This window comes from Protopterus annectens, chromosome 1.part0 (genome assembly GCF_019279795.1).
Source record: "Protopterus annectens isolate FY-2018-M chromosome 1.part0, PAN1.0, whole genome shotgun sequence".
NCBI classification, from domain to species: domain Eukaryota; kingdom Metazoa; phylum Chordata; order Ceratodontiformes; family Protopteridae; genus Protopterus; species Protopterus annectens.
The window spans coordinates 1738868601-1738887479 of record NC_056725.1 but is presented as its reverse complement, the minus strand read 5'-3'; the positions used below and the strand labels follow the sequence as shown (position 1 = coordinate 1738887479).

The 18879-nt window shown below is 43.2% G+C and overlaps 1 protein-coding gene across 1 annotated transcript in view; it reads left to right on the top strand.

Moving 5' to 3' along the window:
• LETM2 (leucine zipper and EF-hand containing transmembrane protein 2) overlaps positions 1-18879 on the top strand; it is a 1071376-nt gene that overhangs the window by 409942 nt on the left and 642555 nt on the right. The window contains exon 5 of the mRNA XM_044068981.1: positions 16144-16281. Coding sequence (XP_043924916.1) covers positions 16144-16281 — 138 coding nt within the window. The remainder of the gene's footprint in view (positions 1-16143; positions 16282-18879) is intronic.

Below are 18879 nucleotides of genomic sequence, written 5' to 3'. Positions count from 1 at the left end.
CGGGATAGCAGACCATAATATTATGTCCCATAGGCTCTGCAGGGCCTTCTTGAAAGGAATTTTCCTGCTAAAGCCTCCAATCAGGAATCCTCCTCCTCAGTGGGATCTAAATTTAGTGCTGACATCCTTGATTCTTCCCCCCTTCGAGCCAGCTGTTTCTTGTTCCCTGAAATATCTTTCTTGGAAAACTTTATTCCTAGTGGCTATTACATCTGCCAGGAGGGTGTCTGAACTTCATGCTCTTTCGGTTCGACCCCCCTATTTGGTTTTTCATAAAGACAGAGTATCTTTGAGAACTAATCCAACCTTTTTACCTAAGGTCGCTTCAAAGAACAATTTGAATCAATCCATTGATCTCCCTGTATTTTTCCCTAACTATTCAGATAGAGCTGAACAAAAGCTACATTATCTTGATGTCCACCGTCAACTTAGATATTATTTGGACAGAACAAAAAAATTTAGAAAATCTGATCAACTTTTTGTTTCCTATGCGGATAATAAAAAAGGCCTTCCTGTTTCTAAAGTGACCTTGTCCAGATGGCTTTCTTCAGTCATCTCTGAAATTTATACGCTCAGGGGAAAACAGCTGTGCTCAAAACCTAAAGCACATTCAACTAGGAGCTTAGCTACTTCTACAGCTTTTCAAGCTAGACTTCCTTTGGACACTATTTGTGCAGCTGGCCACTTGGGCCACTCCTCACACTTTTGTTTCCCATTACAAATTGGACTTGGCCTCCAGGGACAGAGCCAGTTTTGGCTCTACAGTCCTCAAGAGTTTGTTCCATTGAGCCACCCAGGATAGAGGTGCTAGGACGCGTCCCATCAAGCAAGAATGAAGGCGAGATTGACAACTTAACATTAAGAAGTTATGTACCTACCATAACGTTCCATGTTAGTTGTCTTCTCTCGCCTTCTTTCTTGCGACCCTCCCTCCTTCCCCCTGGCCTGGACAGACCTTGTTATAAGAAACTGTTATGCTGAAGACCATTCAGACCTGGTCCTTCTTCCATCTGTAAATTTTCTTTCTTCCTTTGGGAAGTATTTTATGCTTGGTGCTATTGCCCTTTGTCAGCAAACGAGATCTGGGTACTTACCGCCTTGCATCATGGGATATGGGGCTGCCTCGAGCTGGTAAAAGTGACTCTCGAGCTTAGCAAGTGCCGAGTCGGAGCCGAGGGATCGGCTCCGAACCCATCAAGCAAGAAAGAAGGCGAGAGAAGACAACTAACATGGAACGTTATGGTAGGTACATAACTTCTTATTTCTCACCCACTAACAAGACTCTTCCCCCCACCTTCTCTATTACATCCTCCAATGGAATCACTATATCACCAGAAGCTCACACAAAGCTATTAGGTGTTACCATTGATAACTCCCTTAAATTTGACACCCATTTCAATCTAACCATCAAAACCGTCAATAAAAAGCTTGGCTCTCTCTATAAAGTAAAGCACTTTCTCACTCCTCACGCTAAAATTACAATTGCCAGCACACACCTACTATCAACTCTTTTCTATGCCTCCCCCCTTTTTACAAACCTAAACAAGACAACCCTTAACAAACTTGCTTCTTGTTACAATCACATAGCTAGATTTGCCACAACTGCACTAACTGCACTAACTTGAAGCAACTAGGGTGGTTAGAGTTTTCCAGCCAACTCCATTTCAACCAACTCAAAATGGCTCACCAGATACTGTATCACCCAGAGAAAACACCAGCTCTGAAAAACATCATTCACCCCTATATTAACCTGCAATCTTTATGCTCCTCCAATAAGATCTTAGCTCAAACTACCAAAGCCAATAATTCTGCTGGGGATTCTCTATTCTCAAACTTTGTAGGTAAAATGTGGAACTCCCTACCGACCATGCTCACCTCAGAACCTTCACTCCTACAATTCAAAAAAAAGCTTAAACCCCATCTTAATACTCTCTGGCAATGTCCCTGTTCCAAACCTGCTTAACCACTATCATTTACCCTTCTCTTACTTCACTATCCTTAACCGCTTTTTAACAAGGCGCCTCGCCTTTGTAACTGACCTATGTTTTTTTTTATATGCTGCTGTTATTTTTTTCCCAAGATGTGATGTATCTTTATATTGTATTTAGAACTCAACTATCTTCCTTTTTTGCATTAACAATGTTCATATGTCTGTTATGTACCTGGAGCTTTTCTCCCCGGGCCTCCGCTGAAAATGGACATGTATCCAGTCGGACTCTCCCGGTTAACACATGTAAAATAAATAAAAATAAATAAATAAAACATGTCGATGTCGCTTCTTGTACTTGGATTGGAGGATTCATCTGTTTCTTTGTCTCCCTGTGTCATGTATGAGGGTATTTTCTTGTCTGATCTCCTTTCAAACTTAAAGATAGCTGTTTCTAGAGATAGAATCCCAAGAACTGAAAAAAAAGTACTTTAAATGCCAAGAATTGGCGGAAGTGTTTTAAGAACCTACTCTCTTATCGCTGCCAGAAACAGAAGTCTGAAACATCTGTTCTTGAGCAGTCTCATACTCAGCCAGCTTTTTCTTCATTTTGACCTCTCCAGTTTTATCAGCTCATCTGAATATCTGTTTAATTTTTTCCAATCTTTTGTTATTTAAGTTGATATACTCCTTCAGTATTTCATTTATTTTAATCAGCTCTGAGCTCATTTGACTTATTTTTCCTCTAGATTACTGGAAGCTTTGTTGCAGTGGTGGTGCTGTGGTAGCATTGTCGCCTCACAGTAAGACGCTGTCCGGTCGATTCTTAGCTAGAGCGTCTTCTGTGTGGAGACATGCATGAATGGGCGTACCTTCGTTGAAGGTTGTGCATCAGGGCTGGTAACTCGGCATAAAAATCAACTACCAATCGTTAGCAGACTGGAGTTCCGCTGTGGCGGCCCCTAACCAGGAAAAGCTGAAAGACACAAACAAACATTACTGGAAGCTTTGTCCTGCACCATAGCTGGAGCTTGAAGTGCTTTTTTGGTCAATAGCTGCAGGACTTTTCCCAGTCACCTATTAAAGCCGATTTTCTTTCAGGCTCTACTTAGTTTCTTCTTTGCTGGCATCCAGGCAGTGTACTTGCTTTCCAGTAACTGAATTACTAAAAGTGACAGAGTTCCCGGCCCTTATATTTCAGTTTGTTGTTTCACAATGGGAGAGCTGAAGTTAAGCTTTTTATCAGTGTTTGCCCATCTTAGAAAGTCAACTTATGGGATTGTTATGAAAAACGTTTGTATTGGTGACAAATAAGAACTGTCTGATGTTCAGTGTAAGTTGACCATGCACCATAGCCCACAACTATTGCTTCTTGCATCGTGTTATCTATGTAACTGTTTTTTTTTTCACTGTTACGTAGTGAATGTCATGACCTACAGTAAATGTCATCACCCATAGTTGTTGACTAGATGCTGCCTCTTTGCTTGTGAAGCCAAATACAATGCACAAGCCTACCAGAGGGGTTACTATGCTACTGTCATTGTAATCACTAGTGGGTGGAGTGATTGAGAGAGCTACACTGCCACTGTTGATGACTGACTTTGACAGTTGCTCCCCAGACTGATCACGTTTTGCAGAGTTCACCAGGCAGTAAACATCCTGCATGCAGTAGCAGAGTAATACCGAAGGGCACTCCTAACCATGTTGTGACAATGAAAATGGGCTTTGAGCAGGCCAAACACTCACTCAGTGACTATCCATTTCTGGAACAGGGTGAATATGAAGTGCTCCTAGGCATTTTCCTGGGGTTACAGACTAGTGTTAATAGCCAAGGTTAGAGTGGGTAGCCAGTGTTACCTAGAAAAAAAAAACATGGAGTGGAAACACACTAAAAAGGGGAGAGATTACACAGTAGTTCCTATGGTACTAGACAGATACTGAAATACTTATGGTTAGGAACATTAAAATGCTTTGCATTAACCAGCTAGGTGACCATGAGGAATCCTATCTTACAGGAAGAGGTAATAGAGTGAGTTTGTATGCCAAATGTGGGACTTATGAACACTGCATAGATGCTGGGCCTACACACTTGTGATGCACCCCTGTTTATCATATGCTATCTGGCAATTGATGGAATGGTAGCCCTTCATTTTATGGTGCCACTCCCCCCATGGTCCAGACAGGGCGTAATGGCAACATGGGAGCAGTCTGTTGCACTAAACACCTCAAGAAAGCATGCCATCCAGTTGAAGGCATTCACAGTACTGGATTAATCCTTAGCTGACACTGGGAAGTAGATGTACTGTCCCACATGTGCCTAGAGTATACTCAGGAACTGTTACAGCATCCTTGTGGCTGAAGCCTTTGATATACCCAGTATGCCCCAGTTTGCATCTGGAAGGTCCTCGTGGAAGTATATCGAGGCTATACATATCTTGATATCTACAGGTATAGGAAAGACCTGCATCCCCAAAAGTCTGTTCTGTGTCCCTGTCCACTATAAATATATTCAAGACTTTCTGATCAGCACTGGTCAGATGAGACAGCCTTTCCCATATCTTCTTTTTCTTGACGTGCAAGAGTCACTGGCTGCACCTGGTTTTACCTGACCTAGATAAGCACCTTGGAATAGGAAACAGCTAAGCTAACAGCAAACACCAGCATCTCCATGGATTGCTAAGCAATTGAAAAAGGCACAACTTTGCTTTATATAAGCTTTCTGCACTTGGTGCAAATGTGCATCAGAAAGTCACTATGATCCATCTAGGCTGGAAGAAGTCATATAGGTCACATTTTTTAGTATTCCTCACTTGCATCTCATCATACCTTCATTTGCATACTACTTTCTCAGACTACTTTAAACCATACTTCTCAACCTCTAAGTGCAAGAAATCTGGACAAATCCAAAATTAATGAGGGTACAAAGGCCTAAAATTAGTGACAGATTTAAAAAAATGCTCTTATAAACTTACTTATCCGCGGTGGTGGTGCTGCGGTAGCATTGTCGCCTCACAGTAAGATGCTGATCGGTTCGACTCTCAGCTAGAGCGTCTTCTGCGTGGAGACGTGTGAATGGGCGTACCTTCGTTGAAGGTTGTGCGTTAGGGCTGGCACCGCAGCACGTAAAAATCAACTGCCAATCATTAGCGGACCGGAGTTCCGCTGTGGCGACCCCTAACCGGGAAAAGCCGAAAGACACAACAGCTCTTATAAACTTACTTAGAAAGTTGTTAGAATATCAGTTTTTGAAATAGTGTGCCTTTTCTGAAGGATACACAGTCTGAAACTCAAGTTTATGTCATTATTCAATTACTTTAGTCCTGACTGATTTATTTATTTATTTGCAGTTTGTTTGCCAGGATAGTCCATTGGGCCACAAGGAGCCCATTTTCAATGGTGCCCTGGGGAGAAAAGCCAAGGGAGGGAAGAATCAAGATCAATGAAAAAAAATCAGTGGAGTGGAAGGTAAGTTCAGAGGAAAGTATGCAAGGGGGAAGGGACATTCTAGCTGTGGTATAGGAAAAGGATTAGAGTGGTTCAGAGAGGTGCCACAAGAAGGAAGGGAAAGTTAGAGAGTCTGGGGGAGGGGTTGGAAAGAAAAGAAAGTGAAAGAAACTGGGGGAGGGGTTGGAGAGAGAGAGTGGAGATGGATGTCACAATGGCCTAGCTGGTTGGAACCAGTACTGACAGGGCCAGGTCTGCAGTGTGAAACAGCACAGAAAATAATCAGAGAGGAAGCAACTGTGAAAATCAGAGCTGAAGAGGTAAGAAGAGAGCAAGGCAGAAATGGAAATGTTGCAAATATAAATTTAGCAACAGGAGACAAAGGGTACAGAAGACATACTAGGGGTTAAATAACACTCTAGAATGTAGCTGGGAACATTAAGCCTACATATACTGGAACTACTGAGAGTTAAAATAACATTAAACTAAAAGCTATTGGTACTTTTCTTTTTTTTTTCAATAATATTTTTTATTGTCTTTCTTTTTTGTTTTTTATTCCTTACAGAACATTTGTTCAAAAGGTATAACATTGATGATCTAACAGAAATTCTAACCATATTCTTACAACATATTTACATTATTTACATGAATACTTCCATACTCTCTCTTAAAAGTAAAAAAAATATATATATGTTATTTTCTCCAGGGTTAGTATCTTGTAAAAGTGTAGTTTCAAATATTGTTATGTTTTGTATTGTGTATATTGAAGAGGTAGTTCAGGTTCTATGTTTTATGCCAGTATAATATTAAATATTTGTTCCCATGTTTTCAAGTTGTAGGGCTTTTTGTTTTGTTTATTTAATATGTATTTGTGGGATAAGATGTGCTTTATCGCTAAGGTCCTAAAGTTTTCCCATGAGGTTTTAGATGGGGTCAGCCAGTTAGTAGCTATGTAAAGTTTCATTAGCATAAAAATATTTATTAGGATGATAATTTGGGTTTTAGATAGGTTATTTGGGGGGATAGGCTGGTAGGTGCTATGTATTTTTATTATACATAGCACCTACCAGCCTAATACCCCTTTTTCGATCATCCACACCCCTTTAACTCTTCTCAAACCCATCTACACAAAGTTCTTAACTTTACCTTCTAGCATGTCTCGGGGTCAGTTACTAGTGTCATCTCCTGCTCAGCTGATGAATCTGGGAATATTAAGGCAATGTTACAATTGCCTCATGTACACAGACAACCCTCTCCTTCTCCCACAAAACACAAACACATGCGAGAGATGCAAATATATAGCCAAACTGGAGGCTGAGCTCTCTCATCATAGGACTGGCAAGACCAGACAGGAGGAGAAGGTAACCACACACACCTCAAACCCAGTCTCACATAGCACTAGCAAAACCTCATGTCACACACACAAACACATAAAAACATACTCGGAGGCTCTGACCAAAAATCTACCAAAACAGCAGAGGCACCGAAGCAGACACCCAAACAACTACCACCACAGACCAAGACACATGCAACACATAGACCACAAAATCAGTGTGCCAAACAGTCACAGCCCTTAAGGCCAAACACAATGCCAGATACTCTTGTCATAGGTGACTCCATAGTCAGACACACTGACGTCCCACTCACCAGATTGAGCAAGGAGAAGGTCACAGTAAGCTGCCTGTCGGGCGCTAGAATCCGCCACATAACGCAAGCACTCAGGTCACTTGACAGCAGGTACAAGTATGACTCAGTCATTGTCCATGCTGGTGTGAATGACCTGAGACGCACCTCCCTGGACTACATGAAAAGGGACATAGAGGAGCTCTCTGATTATGTAGCCCAGGCAGGTATGACCCTGACCTTGAGCAGTATCCTACCTTCACCAAGAATGATGCCACAGTACAGAGAAAAGATGATCAGCTTTAATAATTGGCTTAATCACTGGTGTCATTCAAAGGGGATCCAATGTCTGTCTGCCTGGGATGACATGCTGGACAAGCCACGTTGCTTCGCAAGGGACGGCTTGCACCTGTCACCCCTGGGCTTCCGGATATTGGCAAAGGCTCTTGCCACCCCCATAGTGCCTTTTTTAGGCCAGGCTCAAATTCTAAACCTACCACCCTAGAACAAAATAAAGGAAAAAAACTAAGGGTAATGCTGCTCAATGCCAGAAGTCTCAACCTCAAGATGCACGCAATCGAGGCCCTTCTCAGTATGGAGAACATCGATGTCTGTGCTGTGACTGAAACCTGGTTCAAGGCTCCTGAGAGCACCTCGGCACTATCAGGTTTTACCTCATATCATGCGTTCCGGCCACAAAATCCGGATAACACTAAGAAAGGAGGAGGGGTGTCCATATTCATCAAAGATACCCTTACCTCCAGGTTGGTGGCAACGCACGATGCATCGGAGACCATCCAGGTGCAGTTGACCGTAGGCAAGACTGCTCTACAATTTGTAGCATGTTACAGGCCACCCTCTCAAACTCAGGATCCTCACACAGCATTCCTGAAAACTCTGGAGGGGATAAATGTAACCCCAAACACCATCATACTAGGTGATTTCAACTATCCAAACATAGACTGGGATCACTACTCAAGCACCAACACTTTAGCCCAAAGGTTCCTAGAGTTCATAAACTCTAATGCCATGGAACAACTAGTCACCATGCCCACAAGAGGTGAGAACATACTGGATCTCGTTATCACAAACATGGGGTCACAATGTTCAACACCGGAGGTATACCCTTCATTGGTGAGATCAGATCATAAACTAATCTCAGTGGAAGTCCACATCCCACCCCCACCCCAGATAAAAAAAGACCACAGTGAAGAACTTCTCTAAAGCCGACTTCACACTTCTTAGGACTGGTGTGGTCTCTTTCAAGGCCCCAGAGACAGCGGAAACCATCACTAAAGCCGCTGAATCACTTACAAATGCCTTCTACCAGCACCTCCAGGACTGCATGGATCAGGCAATCCCAAACAAAACAAAGACTCTTTGTACCAAAGGCAGGCGTCCAGTCTGGTGGACCCCAGCCATAAACAAGCTCTACAACAAAAGGAGAAAGCTACTACAAGATGGAGCAAAATCCTCAAAAGGGAAGACACCCTTGATCATCGTAAGTAAAAAAACTAAGATCTCTCATAAAATCCTCCAAAGCAAATTTTGAAAGAAAAATTGCCACGGACTCAAAAGGCAACCACAAGGCCTTTTTTTGCTATGTTAGAAACCTGGGAGGAAACTCCCAGATATGTTCAGAACTGGTTCAAAATGATGTAAAGTTCACTGAACCTACAGACATTGCCAACATACTAGCTGACAGGTTCAGTGCAAATTTCTTCCCCCCCTCCCCCCCAAAAGGAGAAATATCTATACCAGAGGATTGTATCCTCCAAACATCTCAAATGCTCAAGTATGAACAGCTCTCTCCAAGGCGACAAACACAGCATCCATGGGACCAGATGGTGTCCCCGGTTGTGTGCTCCACGAGCTCATTGAGGAATTAAATCCGCAGTTAGGGCAGCTGTTTAATCTTAGCCTCACCTCAGGATACGTACCCAAGGAATGGCGTACGGCTACTGTGGTCCCATTACACAAAGGTGGTGCCTCCACCGACCCTGGAAACTACCGTCCCATCAGCTTGACAAGCCTGGTCTGCAAAGCTATGGAGAGGATCATTATGGAACTCATAAATAAAGACATAGGGGACCTGCAGACTTTGGATCAAACCCAATTTGGCTTTGTCAAGGGCAGATCGTGCCTTTTAAACTTGGTTGACTTTCGAAACAGTCACCAAGGCCATTGATGAGGGCAAGGCAGTCCACACAGCCTACCTTGACCTGGCAAAGGCCTTCGACACGATACCCCACTCAGGCATCATAGAAAAACTCACCAGTTTAAATGTGAACCCATACGTCACAAGATGGGTTGCAAACTGGCTAAGTGACAGAACCCACAGGGTTAGAGTTGCTGGCGCCATGTCAGATTCAAAGCCTGTCACAAGCGGTGTCCCACAGGGCTCGGTCCTGGGTCCACTCTTGTTCGGCATCTACTTTTCGGAAGTACAGGCAAGCACAGGAGGATTATGGCTGACAAAGTTTGCAGATGACTGCAAACTGGGCGCCATAGTTGAAAACACATCAGGCACAGATATCCTTCAGAAGGGTCTCATAGAAACAGATAACTGGTGCCAAAGCCATGGCCTAAAGTTAAACGCTAAAAAATGCATAGTCATACCCTTTGGGAAAAACAAGGTTACCCCTAGCTACCATATAGGTGGCAATCCACTAAGCACAGTAGAGGTTATCAGGGATCTGGGAACACAGGTTGATAGCAACCTCTCATTTGACACCCACGTTGCCAAAGTTGTTAGGAAGACCTTCTACATTGCCCACCTGATCATGAAGGGTTTCACGTCTAGGTCAAGAGAGGTCATCATTCCCCTGTACTCATCACTCATCAGACCGATGATTGAGTACAACGCCCCATTTGGAATGTATCTGACCCGACACCTACAGCAATTGGAAAGACCCCAAAAGTTCCTCACCAAAAGGATAAAGGGTCCCAAAAATATGTCCTATGCTGCCTGACTGAAGGAGCTCCAGCTCTACTTAGTCGCTTACCGCCTGCTCAGAGGTGACCTGTGCCTGACATACAAGGCTATGTCCAACCTGGAATTAATGAACATGCTTCACCTCAAAAAATCTAAATCCATCAGATCCACAAGAGCACGAGACTTAAACCTTGACACGGTCATAAATAGGACGTGCTGGAGGGACAGATTCATCACCCAGAGACTCCCTATGCTGTGGAACAAAATCCCGGTACATGTGAGGCAGAGCACCTCGCTGGCCTTGTTCAAGAGAAATCTTGACCAATGGATGGGAGATCGCAGATATACCCCAGGGATTACACCAGTGTCACTGCTTGACAGAGGCACAGCAAAATAATGGGCATAATATCCTTCAATAGAAAGGGGTGGCGTAGCCACAAAAACTCTGGGCTAGGCTTATAAATGCCCTAGGGCAGATAGCCTAGTATAAACCTATGAACCTATGAACCTATGTAATACCATAAATTCCCAAGTAAGCGTTGTTGTTTGATATCCCATCTTTTGGAGTTGTATTTTCAGTGAGTTCCAAAGTTTATATATACATTTACAGCTCCAGAACATATGCAAAAGGTCAGCAGTTTAATCTTTGCAATGTGGGCACTTTGGAGAATTCGTAGGGTTAAATTTATGCAAGCTAAGGCGTGTGTAGTAAGCATCATTGTATATCATGAGTTGGGTGAATGATAGCTTTTGAAGGGAAATGGATTTTATCGTTAAATTAATTCCCTGTGCTATTTTGTTTTCTTCCACCAGTGGCAATTTTTCTTTCCAGTATGTAGCTAAGAGTAGCTGATTTTGATATTTGATGTCTTTTATCAATTTGTATGAGCATGTTATAAATTTGGTGTTTTGTAAAAGGGCTTGCCATAGTGATATACAATTTGTTAATTCCTCTTTAATGATTTTAGATTTTTAAAGTAATTTGTAGATATTTCTTTAATCTGTCTCAAGATCAATAGATAAGATTTGGGAAGACCCAGTTGCTGTCTTAATTCATGAGCCGAACAATTTATGTATGGATATATGTCTTGTAATGATAAGTTTATTATAAGTGGTCTATTAGTACTTTTCTTAGTTGAAACAACAAGGAATATGGTAGACTGCTGGTGGTGTGCTCCCTCCTGGTGGCCAAAGTAAGTTACTACATCCAGAAAAACTAACCTGCATGTGTACTTTAAATGGTAAGGAGCAGTTCACTTTTTAAAAAGCAGATAGTCTTAAAAACACATTCAAAGTGGGGATAAATTACAGTAGAAGGAGCAACTACAGTTGAGCTAGAAAGCTGTGGTTTTTAGTTTGTTTTTGGAGCTGCTTCAGGCAGGTATCTTAAGCAGATTTATAACACTTTCACAAGGTATTTTGCAGGGTGGGTCTGTTTGGCAAGGGATGACCACACAGTGATTTATCCGTCGGGAGACACTGCAAGAGATAAGGGGGAACACACACAAAAGGTTATACCAAAAAAGTAAGAAAAGACACTAGAGAGACCAGACCTAGAAAAACCCTAGAGAATTAGAAGGCTAAGTGAGGTATAATACAGACAAGAAATAACTAGTGTAGCAATAACAGTATTCCCAGCTGACTAAGCCCTGAAAACCGCATACTTTGAGGAACAGACCAAAAATTGGGGCAAAAATCTGGATATTCTGCAAAAGTCTGGCCATTTGAAATGTTTGTTTGAAACCGATGTATCTAAGTGCAGCTAATGTCTCTGAATTGCACCTTAGCTGTACTTAGGCATAGCCAGTGCAGATTCCCACTATGCATAACCACAATGGCTATGAATACCATCATGCAACTTGCTGCGTTGTCATTATTTACTTCTGCAAGCACATCTTAGAAGTGATTTACTGCTATATTAGAAATCTGTGACCACATCAGAGACAGTGCTTTGTTTAACTATGCCCCCCATAAAAGCATGTAAATAGTCATTTTAATCTTTACTTAGAAGGAAATACATTGCCGGTGAATTGCTCCTACTTTATAAGCATATTTGTGAATGGAAGTTTTCATTTTTTTTTTCATTTATTTTCTGTAAATACTAGGTGAATGCACTGTTTTTGTTTAGAATGTATGGAAGTGCATAAAAGTAAAACTTTGTATATAAGTTTATAGAGCGGAACCTGTCTGATGTCATCTTCTCACACTAAGAATCAAGATTAGGTTGCGCACTAAATGCTGTGTCTAATATGCTATCTGCCCCAGTCCTGTTAATTATTTTTAATACAGAAAGGTTAATGAATATTTTCATGTTCCTATATGGAGTACTGGAAGCAAAAGGCTTGACTTGCATAACAGTTTTTTGAATGCCTGTAGTGCTTTTTTAAAGAGCTTGAAAGAAGATGTCATCTTGGCAGTTTTACATCCTTATATCCCTCTAGATGTCCTTCCTTATCACTGTTGCAGTGTTCTTTACATCTCAGAAATCCTGTCGAAGATAGCCAAATGCCTGGCCAGCATACCAAAACCTTTACACTTTCCAGGCGCCATAAATCAGAATTATGTCCTAAATCCGGGGTGTAAAGTACATTAAGTGACGTATGAACCCCAAATCCTTAGAACGTCTTTATCACCAGTCTGGATGCTACGTTGAATTCTGTTTGCAAGACGTTTGTTAAGTTGGTTCAACTTCCGAGCCTTCTAAAGAAAAGTGCCCCACTGTGGTCCCTTTTTTCTTCTTTTTCCTTATTGGGTTTTATCGTTTTACACGCCATCCAGGAATGGAAAATGTGAGTTTGGCAGACAGATTCCCCATAAGGATAGACATGAGCAGTCCCTTTTTTGTTTGGGTGTAGTACACACGACCATACTCAGTGTGAGATCTGTCAGGCGTTTGTCCCGAAGACTCTTTGCAGTCACCTACCATCCCTTTCCATTTATTTGGAGAACCAGCATTTGAAATTTATAAATCCGAATACCATGACCTTTGAATCCCCCCATCTCTTCATTCAACCGCCACTTAAAAAAAAAAAAAAGGCAGGTACATATCCTGTGGTAGTCCAGCCTCTTCTGGATGCCTCTGTTGGGTTGAATAAAGAACCAGAGGACCTTTTGGTGCCTTTGTCAGCTCCCTCTGTCACAAACCAGTTAGAGGCCGACATGCGTCTGCCTACCTGCACGTATGCCAAAGCTGTTCTTATGCCTGTTCTTCTGGAAGGGGAACTGAGGCTAATTATCAGTGGGGCTTATGGGGATTCCCCCAAATACTTGTTAGGGAAGAGGTACCTGGTACCCTGATTGAATCTAGGAAGCGGTCTGAATTTCCTAGATTAGTTAAAGCTGATGTTTCTTTTAAAAAGAAGCAGAAGACCAAGCATGTGGCCTCTGTGGCTAAGGATCCACACAAGAATGGCAAGAGTTTATTCGGGGCTTTTCAATGTCTTTATGGCCCTAAAGCCCACTGAAGGATGATCTGTTCCTGCTTCTGTTCCTTGGTTTTCTTCTGCTTCCAAATGTCCTCAGGAATCTGATTCCTCTGATGAAAATTTGGATTTAGACTCCGGTCACACTTCTAGAATAGAATATTCTACTCAAATACACAAATACACTCAAATACACACTTCTTTTACCTTAGGGTCTGAAGCAGAAGATTCACGTCTGTAATGTTTATGAGACCTTAACCTAAAAAGTCATTATGGGGAAAGCAAGGGCCTTTGCCAGCAGCCGAAAGCCTAAGGGTGCCATGTTGCTACCAAATGTCCTGCACAAAAAAATGTGGTACAGGCCCAAAATCTTGTTGGTGGCTCCCTTTTGGCCAGGACAGCTCTACTATTTCATCTGGTCAGGGGCAGTCATCACAAGTTACCTCACAGGATGGATCTTCTTACACAAGACAAGGATCTGTCATTCACCCTCACTTGCCCACTCTTCATTTGACTCCCTGGGTTATAGTTTTGATTCCTTGTAGGCACCACTTTTCTGAGGATGTGCTTATGTTTTTACAGGAAGTTAGAAAACCTACTACTAGATCATCTTATATGGCTAAATTCAAGAGATTTTCTTTTTGATGTCTCAAAAGTGACCTGGACCCCTTTTCTGTGGGTATTCCTATGGTCATTTCTTATTTGTGTGAGTTGCTCAATTCTGATTTGGCATGCACATTTGTTAAAGCTCATCTATCAACCATATCTGCTTGTCTGCCTTTGAATCTGCCCCTTACTTCTTGTCTTGAAGGCCATCAATTTTTGAAAGATGTCCTTCTTTTTAGACCCTCAAGAAAGCTTATTCCTCCTCCTCCTCCTTGGGACCTTAATTTTGTTTTTCAGAAATTAACTTAGTTTCTTAATGAGCATGCAACTTCCTCTTCCTTGTTGCACTGTACTTAGAAAATGGTGCTGTTGATGGCTTTTACTTCTGTCAAGAAGGTCTCTGAACTTCAGGCACTCATGGCAGTTACACCGATTTTATTTTTTCACAAAGACAGAGTCTTTCTTTGAACAAATCCTTCTTTTATGCCCATGGTGGGTAATGATTTGTCCCTGAATCAGTCACCTCACTTGCTTTCTTTTTTTCTCTCCTGTCCACATAATGCTAGTGAGAGGATTCTTCACAGCTTGGAGTTACATAGATAGCTCAGTTATTACTTGGATAAAACAAAAGATATCAGGAAATCTGAGCAATTTTGTTTCCTTTCTTTCCAGGACATTGTGTTTTGCTGTTTCTAAGCAAACCATCTCCTCCTGGATCCCTTAAGGCCATTCCTTTCAATTATTCCTTTCATGTCAAGCAGCTTTCTTCTACTGTAAGAACTCATTCTACCAGGGCAGTTGCCTCTTCTGATGCTTCTTTCAAGGGTCTGGATACTAGATCCATTTTGGAAGTTGCTGCTTGGTCTTCTGTACATACTTTTACTAAACATTACAAGTTGGATGCAGTTTCTAGGGCAAGGGTTGGTTTTGCCAGGCCATCCTTCATGGGTAGAGTGCTCCTCTGTGGCTTCTTCCTCCCACTCTCTCTAGTAGTGTTTATGCTCTCCCAGAAGTAAAAAAATATTGCAACAGTGTTAAGGAAAAACTTACCATAACAGCAGATGTCCTACTTTTCACTGTTACAGTATTCTGTCCCTCCCTCATTCCCTCTGTTATTCTCTGTTGTCTTCCTTCTGGTTGAGGGGACTGTCTTTCTTCTGCTTCTTGCCTTCCTGGATGTACTTGTTTTTACTTTTTCTGTTGGGTTGCTCTGGGTCTTCTGGAGCAATTCACTTCTGAGGTTTTGGCACTCGTATATCACTTATGTACTGTACACCTTGGACTTGCAATGTACATCTGATATTTGGTGCCTGGAAGGTATAAAGGGTTTTGTATGCTAGTTGAACATTGGGCTGTCCTCAGCAAGATGTCCTAGATGTAAACAATACTGCAACAGTGAAAAATAGGGCATCTATAAGTTCTTAAGTAACTGACTTTGTATGCAGATCACTGCAGATTTGTTTCATTATCAGTCGGTCCTTTTAGGCAAAGATACATCTGTTTAGATTTAGACATCACTAGTAAAGACTAAAGCAAGGGCGACCATGGTGGTGCAGCGGTTACGTTGTTGCATCACAGCAAGAGGTTCTCCAATTTGATCCTCGGCTCGGGTGCCTTCTGTGCAGAGTCTGCATGTCCTCCCTGTGGTCACGTGGGTTTCCTCCGGGTGCTCTGGTTTCCTCTCACATCCCAAAGACATGCTGTTAGGTGGATTGGATACTCTAACTTGGCCCTAGGCATGCATGTGGGCATGTGTGTGCCTTCCATGGAAGGTTGGGCGCCGGGCTGGCAACTCGACACCATAAAACTCCACTGCCAATCATGAGCGGACTGGTGATTCACTGTGGCGACCCCTAACCGGGAAAGGCTGGAAGAAGAAGAAGTAAAGACTAAAGCAAATTTGACTGAATTACTAAAGCTGTGGAATCGAAACTAAAATGTAGTTATCCCAAGGTCTGTCCCCCAACACACACACAACACACATCCCAAAACTAAACATACTGACTCCAAGTTTTTATTTAGTTAATAGGAAGTTTCAATATTCTGCCATTTTATTCTCTTGGTTTTGCTCTTTTGTAATATGGCCAGACTTCCTTAATATTTTTAGCAGTGAAGTCTTAGATTTAAGCTGTTTTAATTAGTGAGAAATAACAGGCCGATAAAAACTTTCTGTTTGCATTCAATAGGAGGAAAAACAGAAGAAAACATTGGCTGCTAAACTTGTACTGGCAAAATTTCTCCAAGAAACCATTGATGAACTGGCTAGAAGGAATAAAGCAGAATCTGGAGAGGCTACAAAGCAGTTTTCAACCTATGTCCAACAGGTATATATATTTATATATTTGTTCACTTGAACCAAGAAAATTATTTTGCTCATCATTTAATCATTTTAGAAGGGAAAATGATGAATGTTCATACCTATGTCTTGTCTGTGAAACACATCTTTAGACAAACTGGTTACAGTCTTTTTTTTAAGCTGGTTACAATCTTAGTGGTAGTTTAAACTACTTAAAGACATACGAAAATGCTAATGTGAGAAAGTCTGGGGTCTGTCAAGTTTGTCTCCATTATTGCAGCTAGCCCCAAGGTAGCTTAATCCTCTCATTTTTAAACTTTAACTTGAAATGTTAAGTTGTCAATCTCGCCTTCATTCTTGCTGGATGGGTTCGGAGCCGATCATCGGCTCCGACTCGGCACTTGCTTAGCTTGAGAACTCCTTTTACCAGCTCGAGGCGACCCTATATCCCATGATGCAAGGCGAGACTACCTCAGATCTCGTTTGCCACTTTGCGAAGAGGTCTCTTTTTTGCCAGCTCAGGTGAGTTTGAATTTTTCAAACAATTTAGTCAGGGTTTTACTCTCCCTTTCTTCTTAGGATTAGATAGTGTGTAGTTTTTCTACAGCCCACCCTATTTCCCTTTTAATTAAACTTTCAAGTTGATTTTGTAAAGTTAATAATTTTTCAGTTAGGCCTAGGCCTCCCTTTCTTAATCCCTATCTGTGTGTGTGTTTTTGGGATTAATAGTGTGACTGTTCAGTGTGTGTGTGTGTGTGTGTGTGTGTGTGTGTTTTTTGCTTAGACTATGTCTAGGGAAGGAAAGGTCTCAGGCTTCAAGAAGTGTGACTCGTGCTGTCAGAAGATGTCTCTGACAGACAGTCACACTTCTTGTGTTTACTGCCTGGGGCCTTTACACCTGCAGGACTCCTGTGCTATATGTCATTCTTTTAGCCAGAGAGTCCTGCAGGAGAGGAGGAACAAGTTAATCCTCCGTGGCTTATTAAAGCCAGAAGGTTCACCCACTAAGACTGGGTCGAGTAAACCTTCAAAGCCACCTAAGGTTCAGGCTACAGTAGTTAAGCCTTCCCCGGTGGCTCCGACTCCTTCGGAGTCGAGATCGGCTCCGGCTGGAGCCGATCTTTCTTCCTCTGATGTGGTAGTGTTGGTTCCTACCGGCTCCGACACTCAGTCTACAGTTGCCTTGTCGGCTCCGGCTGGCTCCGACGTGTTTTCCGGTATCAGAGCCGAAAAGTCTTCGGCTCCATCTGGAACCCAGAGGACGTCGGCTCCGATGGCTTCGTCCAAGAAGAGATCTCGGTCCCCTTCTTTGGAGTCGATCCACTCGGCTCCGAGGTCTCCTCTTTTGTCGGAACGGAGTCATCGGAGCCGATCTTCGAGATCTTCCAGGCTGTCTGACCACGATTTAGAGAGGGTGGTAAGCAGGCTGTTGAAGTCACAGGCACTAGCCCAAATGCTCCATAGCCCGTCTCAGCAGACTTCGGCTATTGCTCTTCCCCTTGAACTTCCTCCTCCGACTCTCCTCCAGAGTTCGGAGCCGGAGCTTCTCGGGACAGTGACCGTGTCGGCGCCGGAGCCGATACATCCCCTTTCGGCTCCGTCGTCTTCGGCTCCGATCTCCTCCATGAGACCTTCCTTGGAGGGATCCGGTCGTCGAGTTTCCCTTGTCGGCTCCGAGGGGGCTAGTGGCATCGGACCCTTGTCCGACCCCGCTCTCCCTCTCGGGGCTTCGGCTTTGGTAAGCTCGGCACCGACATCGCCTCGAGCCTTCTCTCAGTGGAGCCGGAATTCCTGTTTCTTGAACGAGTATTCCGGTCTCCCTGGGAGGGGAGCCTTTGAGGTGATGAGGAGTATCCTGGCACCTGAGCCAGGTCAACGGTCCATCCCTTTAGCTCCTCCCTCTTTGGTGCCTGTTGATGTCTCTTGCCAGCCTCTTGCTCTCAGGCCCAGGGATCCATCGCCCCAGGTTTCCCCATTGGGAATAACTTCCTCTTCCGAGGTTTCTCCTGATCCCGCAGGGGAACCCCCGCGGAAGAGGACGTGTAAGAGGAAACACACAGACTCCCCGGAGTCTACAACATCTGATACCGACTTAGATGAGTCGGAGGGTTCCCCACGGTCCCCCTCTGAGGATGTCTCCTTTTCAGACATCCTTGAACTCCTCAAACAGAGGGGGAACTGGCCTTCCATTGACCCCTCCGAGGATGAGTCGGTATACCTGGAGGCTTTTGGATCCCGACCCTCCACCTCCTGGGTGTCTCCGCCTTTCGACCCACTTATGCAGGTAGTGGCTCAGAAGGCATGGGCAGCCCCAGATTCTGTGGAACCTGTCCCCAAGAGGCCATCCAAATTTATTACGGCCCCTTCAGACAAGCAGTTTCTTTCTAAGGGCGTCTCTGTGGATGCTATGGTGGTGGCGGTGGCCACCAAGAAGGAACTTGCGGATCCTTCCGTGCCTGTCCATCCTCCTAACAAAGATTCTAGGACCATGGATAGGTATGGTAAGCGGATGTTTTCTTCAGCGACCTTTGCTATGCGTTCGCTGAACTACCTTTGTCATTTCACCAGACCTCAAAGAGATATTCTCAAGGAACTAGGTGAAGTGGTTCAGGATCCTTCAGCTGCT